The sequence below is a fragment of the Chiloscyllium punctatum genome, chromosome 25 (assembly GCF_047496795.1).
Source record: "Chiloscyllium punctatum isolate Juve2018m chromosome 25, sChiPun1.3, whole genome shotgun sequence".
NCBI classification, from domain to species: domain Eukaryota; kingdom Metazoa; phylum Chordata; class Chondrichthyes; order Orectolobiformes; family Hemiscylliidae; genus Chiloscyllium; species Chiloscyllium punctatum.
Window position 1 is genome coordinate 69322540 of NC_092763.1, and position 14627 is coordinate 69337166.

The 14627-nt window shown below is 42.1% G+C and overlaps 1 protein-coding gene and 1 long non-coding RNA gene across 5 annotated transcripts in view; one reads left to right on the forward strand and one right to left on the reverse strand.

Annotated features, from left to right (window-relative positions):
• ophn1 (oligophrenin 1) overlaps positions 1–14627 on the reverse strand; it is a 196998-nt gene that overhangs the window by 49453 nt on the left and 132918 nt on the right. For all 4 annotated transcript variants that reach the window (XM_072595481.1, XM_072595480.1, XM_072595479.1 and 1 more), the window contains exon 19: positions 12369–12516. In XM_072595481.1, the coding sequence (XP_072451582.1) occupies positions 12369–12516 (148 nt within the window). The remainder of the gene's footprint in view (positions 1–12368; positions 12517–14627) is intronic.
• LOC140496031 (uncharacterized) overlaps positions 1–14627 on the forward strand; it is a 46227-nt gene that overhangs the window by 10948 nt on the left and 20652 nt on the right. The window lies entirely within an intron of this gene.

Sequence of the window (14627 nt, forward strand, 5' to 3'; positions counted from 1 at the left end):
GAACAACTCTCTCCAGAATACAGCAACTTGAACCCTTCATAAATTAAATCCACAACCTCCGAGACAAGATAATTTTAAAGAAATCAATGCTCATAGCAAGTTAAAAATGACCTATATAAAAAAACTAAAAACACTATGATCGAATTTAAAAATAAAAAATGCAGGAAACACAGTAGGACTAGCAGCATTTATATGGGGGTGGAAAGAAAGGAGAGGGGGGAAAAGAAAAAGGGGGAGGGGCGAAAAGAGAAAGGGGGAGAAGAGAAAAGGGGGGGAGAAGAGAAAAGGGGGAGGGAAGAAGAGAAAAGGGGGAGGGAAGAGGAGAAAGGGGGGAGGGAAGAAGAGAAAGGGGGGAGGGAAGAAGAGAAAGGGGGGAGGGAAGAAGAGAAAGGGGGGAGGGAAGAAGAGAAAGGGGGGACGGAAGAAGAGAAAGGGGGGGGAGGGAAGAACAGAAAGGGGGGGAGGGAAGAACAGAAAGGGGGGGAGAAAAGAAGGGGGGAAGAAGAGAAAAGGGGGAAAGAGAAGAGAAAGGGGGGGAGGAGAAGAGAAAGGGGAGGAGGAGAAGAGAAAAAAGGGGGGGGAGAGGAAAAAGGGGGGAAGAAAAGAAGGGGGGAGAAGAGAAAGGGGTGGGGAGAAGAGAAAAAAAAAAGAGAAAAGTTGGGGAGAAGAATGGGACCAACTTTCCCCTGTGTCCACAGGCGAGGTTTCCCAACTTTTTTTTTAAAAAAGTGCTAGGCAGGATACCACAAACTGTTCAGCTTCCAAATTATTGGGGTGGGCAGGCAAATTTCTCTTCCTCACTAATGGGACATGGGCATTGCTGACTCACCAGCATTTATTGCCTATCCCTAGTTACCCTTGAGGTGGTGGTGTGCAACTTTCTTCACCCACTGTAGTACACATGCTGTGGGGTGATCCACAAAGCCATTTAAGAGAGATTTCAAGATTTTGACCCAGCAACAGTGAAGAACACTGATATATTTCCAAGTCAGGATGGGAAGTGGCATGCAGGGGAACATGCAGGCGATAGTGTTTCCATATCATATAATCCCTACAGTCTGGAAACAGGCCATTTGACCCAACATATCCACACCAACCCTCCAACGAGTAACCCACCCAGAGCCATTCTCTTACCTTATTACTCTATATTTATCCCTGACTAATGCACATAACCTACACACCCCAGAAAACAACGGGCAATTTAGCACAGTCAATTCACCTAACCTGTACATCTTTGAACTGGAGGAGGAAACCAGAACACATGGTGAAAACCCATGCAGAGGATGTGCAAACGCCACACACATTGTCACCAGAGGCTGGAATCAAACCCCGGTCCTTGGCGCTAACCACTGAGCCACCATGTCGTCCATACCTGGCACTCTTGACCTTCTAGATGGAAGTGGTCGTGGAATGTGCTGTCTGTGAATCTTCGGTGAATTTCAACAGTGCACCTTGTTGATGATACACACTGCTGCTACCGAGCAGTGATGGAGATAGGTGCTTGTGGCTTCCCTTCTTTAATTACTTGCTCCTTCAGTTGGTCATAACAAGGTTAATTTATAAAGCATTCCTCCCATGTGGACGCCTTTCTCCCAGACCAAATTATGTTTTTAAAGGAAGTCAATTTAACCAGGGTTTCTTAGGTTAACAACAGAATGAGTTTTATTAGTTAATAAAAGTGAAATGAATTAATAGCACAACACAAAAGAACTGAAATAAGAAGTGAAACCAAAAGTAAAGAACTATAAAGGTGTATGGATCAGTTTCTCTGGGTTGGTGTTTGTGAAGAGCAGACAGTGGTATAGTTATGGCTAAACAGTTGATTCTGGAATTCTTGACTTTTGCAGGTTAGTTGAAATGTTTTTGTCCTGCTTTCTTTTGACTGGCTTGTTAGCTGGTTTCTAGTACTCAGAGCAAAAGGCATTTTTTTAAACCTGCAACACGCGATAACCAGTGGGCGGTTCTTCAATGGAGACCTGCACAACATGCTAGCACTCAGACCCAGACTGGTAAACGTGAACCTTTGTTCACGAACCTAACTTGTTTCACTAACCCACCCAGACCAGCATTACCAGTCGGTTTTTAACCCCATTTTTGTTAATTCTTTTAAGGGAAAAACACAAAAGATTTCAACAAGGTGCTTTCTGCAGAGGGACTGTGGGGTAAAAAAAAGTCAGGCCTTGCATTATTTTTCACATTAGCATTGCTCTCTTTCTTTCTCTCTCTGCTTGAAGATTCCCTGACATTTTACAGGTGTGACATTCGATGGGTCACACAGAGAGTTGTGCCAGAGTGTTCTGAATTTACATCTGAAGTTTGCATTTGTCTGTGGAAGTCATTTTTAAAGAAAACACATTTCGATACTAAGTTAAAATGTCCACAGTACTTCAGGGTTCTGACCTATCATCACATCACCAACCCTGCAGGATGAATGAGTAGGAAAATATTATGTGTGCAAAATAAGAAACAATTTTATACATTCATTCTCTTGGCCTCTGTCAATATTATTTTTCAATTCTCACCAGGTGTCTAGGTGATTGCAGACACCCTGTGCAGAACCTTTGATTTCCTGGCAAGGTGGGTGGTTTTTTTAAGTGGCACAGTTGAAGGAACAGGCCCCAGTAAAATAACCTGCCACCGTGGGTCTTAATTTTTTCCATCAATGTTGTCAGTTGTTGCCAGTGGTCCCTCAGGAACCGCTTCTGAGTATTTGAGAATTGTGACAAACCAAGGGTTTTCTTTGACAATATCCAGCAATGGCACCAATGTTTGTTTAGCTTTTTTGGAGAAGTACCCAACTGGTCTCTGTATTCTGGATTCACCTTTCTGAATCAGGACAACCCTGAAATGATACAACTCACATTAATATCTTCTTCTAAGGCTTGGAGCTGGAAGTGGAGCTTTCAGGTTTTCAGACCCAGTTTGGCATTTGTCAGTGCATACTGCCTTGGCTTTTTCCTGTAGTCAGTCAGCAGCGATGCTACTATGCCAACGTTTGAAGCAAACTTTGGGTAGAACCCACAAATTCTCAAGAACTTCATGATTTCCCATTTTGTTCAGGGAGTAGAGAAGTGTTAGTGAGTTTTGAGAAGATTTGTAGCTCAGGCTGAGGTTCTGGATGTAGATTTGCTCACTGAGCTGGAAGGTACATTTTCAGACAGGTTGTCACCATACTAGGTTACATCTTCAGTGGGCCTCCAGACAAAGCACTGCTGATGTTTCCTGCTTTCTATTTATATGTTTGGGTTTCTTTGGGTGGAGATGTCATTTCCTGTGATGCCATTTCCTGTCATTTTTCTCAGGGAGTGGTAAATAGGGTCCAAGGCAATATGTTTGTTGGAGAAGTGTGCTTATACTCTGCAGCCCTGGGCAATACTCATCTGTTCAGAAAATGACATCACAGGAATTGACATCACCAACCCAAAGAAACCCAAACATATAAACAGAAAGCAGGAAACATCAGCAGTGCTTTGTCCAGAGGCCCACTGAAGATGTTACCTAGTATGTTCAGAAAATTGGAGAGTCAAAAAGTCACTCTGGCCTCAGTGAACTTGCTCTTTGAGAAATAATTTTTCAGAAGAGAGGTTGCTCCTGACTTCTTTATGAGGCACTGCTGTACACTGGATCCTCTAGGTACACTACACAACCAGATATTCCTCATGTTATGGATTCATCATTCTTTGAATGGGCCATTTCAGAGTCCAAGCGACATAACCTGACATTTGTATAACCCACCTGAGATGACAAAGACAGAGATTTCCTTTGTATGGACAGTCAAGGGAATGTGCCAGTATTCTTTTGATTAAGCCTGTCTTGGTAGTTGATGGTACCTTACCTTCCCTACCTATGCAATATTCCAGCCAGGTATCAGGGAGGGGTCAATTCTGGTCACTGCATTAACTTACAGTAGTCAATATGGAACTGTATAGTTTGGGCATGAGCACAACTGGGCAGTTCCAGCTACTATTACTGGGTTCCAGCGTACGGTTCATCTCCTGAACCTTGACCAGCTTTTCTGGACCTAGTCAATTAGAGTGTTGACTTCTGGGTGGGACTTTTCCTACATCCACATCATGTAAAGCTAAGGTAGTGTTACCGAGATGGTCTCCGCATAAACCCATTAATGCAGGCAGAAAAAGGCCTAGTTAAGTCCATTTGCTGATCTACACTAGGTGGCAAATGTGGATATTAAATTTGCTAGTATTTCTACATCAGGTTGGCAAGTAGGAGGTGGTTCAATGTAGGGTCATACCCACATCATCTCCTTCCAATTTATCCCTACCCTCATCCTATAGGGCATGGCAATGGGACAGATTGTTCATTACCTGTACGTTCCCTCGTGGTGACAGTATTCCTTTATCATGTAAGCATGACATAAACTTTGTTTTTATTCTGCCCAGTCTGGAGTCTTGGTCAGATAATTCACTTCCCTCAATTTCTTTGCTATTTTGAACAGCATCTTTAAGGGTTTATCCAAGATTGGTAGGAACTTTAAAAGATAGTCCTCTGGCTGCAAGGTTTGGGCCCTGGCACATTTGGCTGCCTTTGGTTTCTGCATCATTGGGAGATTTTCAAGTATTCTCAGGTTGCTTCACAGGTCAATGCCCTCAGAATTCTGCTGCATTGTCTCAATATGGAGTGCTCATTCCTCTGTTCTGAAAACCTCTCTGAAGCATAGTTTCAGTGCATATGTTCTGAAGCATAGTTTCAGAGGCCACTACACTTGCTGCCCATAAACTAATTCAAAGTTGACCAGAGCAAAACTGGTTGATTGTGCAAGTGACTTCCTGGCAGTGAAGGGACCTAGACCTTTACATCAACCATGGGAGCACTCATAGCAGGATGCCCTAGTCATTGTCATTTAAGGTTTGCTGGTGTCAATCTGTAATAGGCTGAAGGCTTCTACTGGATCAGGCAGTGTCAGGTTACCCAGGATGTTTTGGAGTGTTTTGGATATTAAACTTGGATCTTGACTGACTGTATCTCAATGGGCAGGCCACATGAGAGATTGGATAAATTCCCTAAGAATGATTTTAGCTGAAATGGTTCACAAGGGAATAGCCTCTTGGAAACAGGTAGTTAAGTGCATGATGGAGGAGATATACAATGGTGCCCCCCCCCCCCCTTTTGTATTTAGCATTGGTCCCACACAGTCCATTAACATCTTGCTAAAGGAGTCCTCAAAAGCCAGCACAAGAGGCATAGGAGTAGGTCTTACTGCAGATTGACGCTTTCCTGCAACCTTGGCAGGTTCTTCAATGTTAAAACCAGGGATGTTAAAACTCCTTGTGGGTTGGTGGCCAGTGAAAATGACTTGCCCTATCTTTTGGCCTCATTTTAACGCTATCAAACATTCTGTCCCGAGGAAGGCTCCCAGCTCTTCCCTATCACACACCTACCTCGCACCTTTCTAGTTGGTTGGTGGTGGAGGGGGCTTACTTTGGAAATAGGGGTTTATGGATCAGCTCACCATCATTGGCCAACGTGCCTGCCTGTCTGCACCCAATAACTCTATGTTCCTCTCTTTTGGGAGGGGAATTATTCCTCAAGGATAATTAGTTGACAGACTTTCATCAGTGGCCACACAAGCTTTTCAAGTTCCAGGTACATCTGGGTCAGGCCACTTACTAGCAGTATGGAATTTCTAATGGTATGACAGTGGCTTTAACTCAAATGCACTTAAAATTGTCTTTTTTTAAAAAAAACTGTTTCATAATCTGTGACTCTTCCCTTAGACAATAGGAAGCAAAACTCACGCGCTTTTCCCGAAAGCCTATCTACAGTAATTAGGATCAAATGTTAGATTGACCTCTAACTGCCGTGCTACCCGCATGCTTCTGTCTCCTTAAACTTAGCAATTAAATGAGCAAACCAAGTATTCTCCGCGATCAAGACTGAGCCAGTGTCTTCATGCAACACAATGGAGTTCCTGTTCAGTTACTGAAGTTTCCTTAGTTCAAACTCACTTTCAATTCACTTTTCCTGACATTCTCCTCTCTCCATGCTCTTACAGCTCGCTCTCTTTCCCATTTCTACCCACAGCATGCAGACTGCAGCAGTTCAAGACAGCACACTGCCACCTTCTCAATGGCACCTCGGAACAGGCAATAAGTGCTGGCCTACTGCGACTCCCACATCCGGAGAGAATTAAAAAATTCTTTTTCTTCCTTTGCTCTTGCTTGGGTCCATTTAATCGATTCATTTCATCATCCTCAATTTCCATCTGTAAACTACTCAGCCAACCCTTTGGAAATGTTGGATTCTTATCCTAGAAATTCTCAGCAAAAACTAACTGCTTATGCAACAGAACTTTTAAACCCTCAAAAAGTTTCTTCCCCTAATTTTGCCAGGAACATGCACCAAATATGAATTTACATGCTGTTGTGGCATAAAGTCTTTGGCAGTTCTTTTTCTTCTTTAAAATTAGCTTCAAAGTGATCATTTATCCACCCTAATTCTTTTGTTTTGTCTGTGGGTCCAGATGACAGACCGTCCTCCAATTTGACACGACCAGACCCTGGGTGGTGCTTCCTAGGTTGTCACATTTGGAGACCGAATCACTCAAATTGTGACACTTACAGACGAGAAGGGGAGGAACTGGCTTCCCTCATCTCACCTCCCCTCTTCCCAAGTTGGTTACTACAAACTTAATTTGAACAAAGGACCCCTAACCTTTTGGCGTCATTCTCCCAAACCAAATAAATTTATGTTTTAGAAGACACCCAGTTTAACCAGGCACTCTTAGGTTAATGAAAGTCAGAACTTGTCAGTCACGATGCACTAAAAGAATTAACAACACACTCAGCAGCAAGTCCAATAAAAGATAAAAGCTCAATCTCTGTGTGGTTAATGTAGAATAGGTAGTGGCAAATGAATAATTTAACAGTCAATTTTGGGGATTCTTGGTTTCTGCAGATTAATTGAAATTCTCATCACATTTGCTTTCAATAGTTGGCCGTATGGCAGCAAAGTGAGAGTCCTAATGTTTTATTTTGACTGCCTTGTTAGCTATCTGGCTTCTCGCGCTTAGAGTAAGAAAGCCCTTTTACCTGCAATGCAGGGGTTATTGGCGGGTGATTCGTTTGTCATTTTCACAACACAACAGCTTTCAAATGCAGATTTTCTTTTCCCCTATATGAACCTCAGTTCACTAACACACCTTCACCCAGTAGCACACAAATCAGCTCATTGTTTGTATACTCCTGGAATGGAGGAGAAAGTGAGGACTGCAGATGCTGGAGATCAGAGCTGAAAATGTGTTGCTGGAAAAGCACAGCAGGTCAGGCAGCATCCAAGGAATGGCAAACCACAGAAAAAAAGCCTACAAAAGGAAGCTTCTGAGAAGAGGGTTGTGGGGGTAAATAGTCAAGTCTCTCATTTTCTATTCTCTCTCTGTTTTAAAAATTCCCTGACATTCTACAGGCACAACATTCCATGGGTCCCACATGGGAAATTTCCCAACAGCACTTAAATTTATAGCAGCCTTTTGAGAGACACTTTTGGAATTACAAGTTAAAAGTATCCAAAAAACTTTGTGGATCTAATCAGTTGTCATGATACCAGGATACAGCACACCTAACCCTGCTCTAAACATTCATTAATGAGCTCGGCCTGTTATGTCAGCAGTCACACAGTGGAAAGTAAAACTAATCAACATGAACATTGCACAAAGGGTAGAAAACATTTGGAATAATCTTCCAGTGACTGGATAGAGACGGAAAACTTAAGTGGTACTCAAAGTATAGAAGGCACATCTGGGAAAGCTGGAAGCTGAGAGGGATACATTTCAGAGCATGAAATGGTCTTCACGTTTCACATTTGCGTTAATCAGATTTTATCTGCATCTCATCAAAACCCCTTCCCCCTCTCGGAGTCAGGGAGTCAGTGAAAAGGCAGCCCTGTGCCATGCAAGCTGTGTAGTCACATAATTCCACCACAAATGGAAACAAAAATTGGGGGAAAAAAAAAGGTGGGCATCTCTTATTAACACATGCTCACTGAATTAAATTCCTTCAATGCCAACCCTGTAATTAGGACTCTGACACACAGACTGTGTAATTAAACTGCAGAAACATATTTAAAAAAAAGGAATAACAAGGATTTTGATAGGCTATCCAGCTAACAGCTGCAAGCAATTGATCGAACCAGACAACACTGGCCTCACGAAAGAGACAAGCATTGGCGCCAAGCAGCGAGAGCTACAGACACGTATAACGATCAACGCCATAAAATCAACATCCAGCATTGCTGGCCGATAAATGCCTGCTTAATAGAAATATATCTGTGCGCACAAATCCAAGAGAAAATAAAATGCAGCCCTATTTCAACTTTACAGAATGTAAGGGGCAAGCGCAGGATCTAGTTAACTAGCTCCTGTCCCTTGGCATAGCTGGTTGTCAACTACATGAAAGAAAAGAGCAAAGGGCAATGCCGAGAAATTTCCATTCCACGCTCACTGAAATGTAGAACAAAGTCCAAGTGGGAAGCAGCAATCCGCTCTCCAAAATTGTGCCAATGGAGATTACCCAACGGAGTACGTTGGCTGATTGGATGAGAATGGAGGCAAGGATCGAGGTGGGAGGGCTGAGCTGGGCACTGCACTATAATTGCAGCATTTATCCACAGTATAACAGTTAATTAATATGCTCACAGTTTGGAATGGTTCACTGTAAATCTTCATCCCAGAGGCTCATTACTTGCTAACGGCTCAGTGGGTAAATCCTCTAGAATGTTAATTCTAGTTATACAGGGAAAACAAACTGCTGTGCAGCTTAGTGAGATGTTGCAATGAATTTTATGGAAAAGAAGCATTATGCTCAAACAATTGCTGGTCATGCCAACTGTGTGAGATTGCCAAAGATATTTTGCAGAGATCTCTGGGTACCAGCTACCTCTCCAGGTAGCTACTGGGAGCAAAGATCTAGCTATTGAACTTAGAAAAATCAATCTTTCCTCCTGTCTTCAGCCAATATCTACACCTTTGCGCTTTCTAGCTTGCTCACCCATTTGTAATAAGGCAGCAGAAAGCTGGCTCACTTTTACGCTGTATTCGTAAAGCTGATCTCACCACCACCCAGATTCGGATGATTTATCTCAATGCAAAGAACAGCTTTGTTTCTTCCTTATCTGTTGGACTCAGGAATGTGAAGGGCAACATTACTACGCAAGGCACCAGGAGGAAAGTGATGGGCCTCCTACATAAACAGTCAAAATGTGTTTAGTACATTTAGGACAAAACGGGAATCGCATTGCAAAATAGAGAAGGATAGAGATAGCCAGTTGCAATTTTGTGAAGGATGTGTGAGCAAGAAAAAGAAAACTCAAACTTGAAAGTGGGGAATAAATAAAAATCTCAAGGTTCTACATTCTACCAATTTCCTGCATGCTTCAGAAAATGGGACAGTAATTAAAAGATTTGTGAAAGAAAATCAAGGTCTTAGGAGTACAAATCAAAGACAAAGAAAAACGCAGTCCTACTTCAATACTACAGAATGTAAGGGACATGCACAGAATCTAGTTAACCAGCTCCTGCCCCTTGTTCATCAACCACATGAAAGAAAAGGCAAAGGGCAACTTTGGAGAACACAACATGGCTTTGAAATAAGAGGATCAGCCATGAACATAATGGATAGCAGAGCAGGAACTGTATGGCTTACTCCTGCTCCTGGGTTCTAATGTTTGGAATGTAGATGCTCAGCTGTAAGCTAAAAATTGTAAAAGCAAAAAGAACTTCAAAAGGTGACATCCACAAAAAGAACATTTTGGTATTTTGATCATTTGACCAGAAAGCCACCAATCTGAAAAGCTACAGAGACCTCTGCTCAAGGCAAAGCAGAGCGCGGCAGAAGAAGGTGCCGATTGAGATGTAGTTGGATGGTGGGTGTCAGTGCAAATGCAAATGGGCTACAACAGATAGTACAGGGTGGCACAAGACACACAAACATGGCATACAATGGTAGGTCTCCTGGTAGGAGTAGTTACAAGCAACAGCAAGTTTAATGGCCAGGAAAAATTCAGGGAAGTGGGCATCCTAGCAATAGAGGGAGAAGCTATTACCACACAGTACAATGAACTGGAACTGGCCAGTGAATGGCAAGTGAAGTAATTCAGGATGGCACAGTTGAGGTTCAACTTATGGGAAGTACCAGGGTAGGTAATCTACACAGCAATCTGACTTCAGAGGAGAAAATTCCCAGACCAATGTGAAGAGTGACTTTTCTCCATGCAAATGATGTTTGTTGAAAAATTGCAGAAAGAACATTCAGGGAATATATCATTCCTCAGTGATTATTCATGACTTTTTTTTTAAGAAACTTAGGAGACTTTGCCCTATTCTAAACTCTCCAAATCAGTGGAAACATTTCCTCCTTCATGTTTTGAAAACTTTGAACAAATCACCCCTCGATCTTCTAAACGCCAGAGAATACAATCCTAGCTTTGTAATCCTTTTTGAGAATTTAACTCTAAGAGTTTAGGTAATATCCTATTAAATTGATGATGCACTCCCTCCAGAAGCAACATATCCACCCCTAAGGTGTGGTGCTCCAAAATGCCCTCAATCTTCCAAGTGTGGCCTAACCAGAGCTTTTTATTATTGGAAGTGTGTCATACATCACTGTGCAATGTAGTAATTTGGGAATAGGTCAACATTCTATTAGCCTTCTTGTTTCTTTTGGTACCAGTTCATAACATTAAAATAAACCAAGATACTTGGATCTTAAGTCTCTTTGAACCTTCAATTATTTCACTTTTTCACCGCTTACAAGATACTCCCTTTTTTTTTTACAAAGGCCTAACATGGGTTAAATCATATTTGTCAACATTGAATGCCATGTTCTACACCCTTGCCCATTTGTTTAACCTGCTAATATTTCTTTGTAATTTTAGGTTTCCATTTACAAGGTTTTACATTATCTTCAACATTTGCATGGTCAGGAAATTTGGATGTGTGGCTCTCTATCCAAATATCAATAAATACAACAATTAGTTGTGATTTCAACACAGCTCCTTGTGAAATATCATTAAACACAGCCAATTAGAATATCTGCCCATTAACTCCACCCCATCTCTTTCCATTCAGTTTCCCAACTGGGTCAACAATTTCTTTGCAGCTCTTTTAAGTCCCCAGTGTTTGTAAACATTATTATAAGGAACTCAATCAACGTCTCCTAAAGTCGGTATGAACATACATTGATATGCCTTCTTCATTAGTTTAGTCACTTCTTCAAAAGAACGTGACCAGAATTATCAAGCACCACCTTGTCTTTACAAATCTCTGCTGACTAACTCACCCTGTTCTTAACTACAGACATGTACAAGATCGGTGCGGAGTGGCAAAATAAAAATAAATAATTTTATGAAGCCCACCAAAAATCAACAGGTGGCCAAGACTGTAGGAACGTATGCACCAACATTCTGCAGATTGTTAGTGATCAGAAACTGAAATGGACCAGACAACGACAGTAGTTACAAGATCAGCTCAGACACAGGGAATTCTGTGGTATATAGTTCAACTTCTGACTCCCAAAATCAATCCATCATCTACAAATTGAAGGTTAAGATTGGGATGGATTATGTCTTGCTTGCTTGGATGGGTGCAGCTCCAACAACAAAAAAATCTCATCATCCAAGAAAAGTTGGATTTTCATTGACACCTTACCCAGCACCTTCCACACTGAGTCACTCCGCCACCACCAAAATGGCAGCAGTACACATCATCTTCGAGTCGCACTGCAGCCACTTGCAAAAAGGTTTCTCATTTCTCAAACACATGACCTCAACCACCCAGAAGCACAAGCAACAGGGTGCACCTGGACACCACCACATGCAGCCTTCCCACTATGCCTCATGCCATCTTACCTTGGAATTGCATTGCTATTCCTTCATTGGGTCAACATCATTTAATTCTTTGTAAAACAACACCGAGACTACCTACATCACATGGACTGCAGCAATTCAAAAAGGCAGCTCACCAGCACCTTGTCAAAGTTAACTGGGGGTGGACATCAATTGCTGGCCAAGCCAGAATCACCCATATTCCCAGAAAAGAATGAACAAAGACCAATCACAAACTCGTGAATGAAGTGGAAAGTTATAGACATGAATGAAAGCATCACAAGAGTTCCTGCACGAGGGGAGGAGAAAGAAGCCTCCCCCAGTAATGGATGTATGATAGGCAGATGGATTTTAAGAATGAGTCCACGTGTACTAGATAGCAGAAACCAGACTCTTTCCTCTCTCACTTCGACCCAACATTGAATCTTTGTGGTGCTTGATACACAAAACCATCAGTCACATCAGAGGATATGAACAAAGCTCAGTTTCACAACATCATGTTGCTTTAAAATGGCAAAGACACCGATACTGACCTTCCATATCCTTGAAAGAGGAAGAGTCGAGGTTAGTGCGAGGGCGGGCAGCACGTTTGGAGATTGTGATTGGCTGCCGCTTCCTGGGTGCGGCTCTGGGGGGTGGTACTGGGGGAGCCGCATTCTCCTCTGGTGGGAACTTAAATATCTGAAAAATTGAAAAAACAGTCGAGAGACATTTTCAGAATCTCTTTCACTTTCAGCTGAATCTCTTTCAGCTTCTCCTCACCAACCCCCATGGTGCTCATTTCTTCAATGGCTTTCACTTAAAAATGTCTCAAGGATAGAATTTCTGTGGACTCTGTCCAACCTGTGGCCCTCACCTTTGTTAGACAAGCTTTTGTTCTGAAGACAACAATGGGAGATCAAGGAAATAGCCAAGGAAATTCCAGATGCATATTTGTACCTCCAGCAGGGAACTGGGAAAGTGTACCAAACTCAAATTGTGTCAGAGCACTGGATTAACAGCAGCAACAGTACAGTCATTAACACAGGATGCTTCCTGTGAGGAATTATTGAGCCACCCAGAGAGAAGCAGCTAGATTTGAACAAATAATTAACACAAGTTTCAGTTACACACTGTTAATCCAGCTCCCTCAAGTCATCAGGTTCAGTAACTCCAGTCCAGTTCAACAAGGTCATCAGGATTCACTGTTCAGTTGATTTATATTCAACTATATTTATTTAAAGATCACAACAGTTCTTTGCAGCACAGTTTAATCTTTAGTGAAGAAACCTGAGGGCACAGCACACTTTCTGAAAGGAGTCTTGATAGAAGAGAGGCAGAGTGAAGCTGAATGCTTTAATATTTTAGAATGTGGGTTGACACCATGTTGTTATATGGTAAGTTCATGTTCTTTACAGTGTTGTGTGGTGGATGTGCCAAGTTCCGGCCATATGTTTTATTATATGGATGGCAAAAACAAAACTATTAAATCAAAAGGGAAAAAAAAAGATATTCCACTGTATAGAGACCACTATTATAAATCTTAATTGTGGCTGAGTGGCAATATTTGCTAGAGTCAGAACACTGTGGCCTCTAAGTGCCTTTCCAGAGATTTGAACATTCACCTAGACTGACTGTCCAGTGTAACGCTGAGGGAGTGCAGCAGTGCCTGAAGTGCTCTCTTTCAGAGAAAATGTTAAAATCAAGGCCATGTTACCCTCTCAGTTAACGAAACTGCCTCAAACGCCCCAGGAAATGCAGTAGCAAGCCACTTAGCTCAAGGACAATTCAGACTGGGCAGAAAACACTGGCCTCATCAACAACATTCACAGGCCATGAGAAGAAAAAAAAAATCAAATTATTTCATAGAATGTGAGCATGGCTGGCAAGGCTCAAACTTGCTGCCAAGTCTAATTATCCTCATACTGAGTGGCCCACCAAGCCGTTTCAAAGGACAGTTAAAAACTAACACATTGCCATGGGTTTGGAGTCACATGTAGGCCAGACTAGGTAAGAATGGCAGATTTCTTTCCCTAAATGGACATTAATGAACCAAATGTTCTTTTAAAGCAATGATAGTCTTATGGAACCATGATTGAAACGGATACTCCAATTTGTTTATTGAATTTAAACTCCATCAGCTGCCATGGGTGGTATTAAAGGTATGACTGCTGCACTCAGGCTCCTTTGCATGTGGAGAAGGAAACTCTAAATTACACATAGGTACTGCACAGTGTCTTTGTGCAAAGGAGCATACGAGAATGGGAATTTGAACTGTTGTGACCCCCGCGAGCATTAGCCTCTATCTCTGGATTACTTGCCTAGTGACATGCTTAGCTGGGCTTGGAAGATCCCAGAGCATCTTTTGAAAACCAGGAGAGTTTATCACCAGTTGCCTGGTCAATATTCACCCCCTCAAACAACATCACTGAAAACAAATATCAGGTATCATTTCATAGTGGGGCCTCATTGTCATATTTTGCACAGAAACAGCTGCACTTCAAAAGTATGTTATTGACTGTAAAGTACTTTGAAATGTCTTGAGGTTGCAAACAGTACAATATAAATAAACATCCCTCTCTTTTCGATTAGGATCTAGTTGTATGATATGATTAACAAAAATCCGTCTTTTACTCTTGACCTAACATTTTTGCCTTTAGCCATCTCTGCACCCCGTTTCTCTTCCACTTTATACGGTCCCTTGCACAAAGGCACTTTGCTGTACCTATGAGTTTCCTTCTCCTCAACCAAAGGAACCCAAGCCCAGTAGTCACACCCTTAACGCTACCAACGTTTGGAGCCAATGAACATAT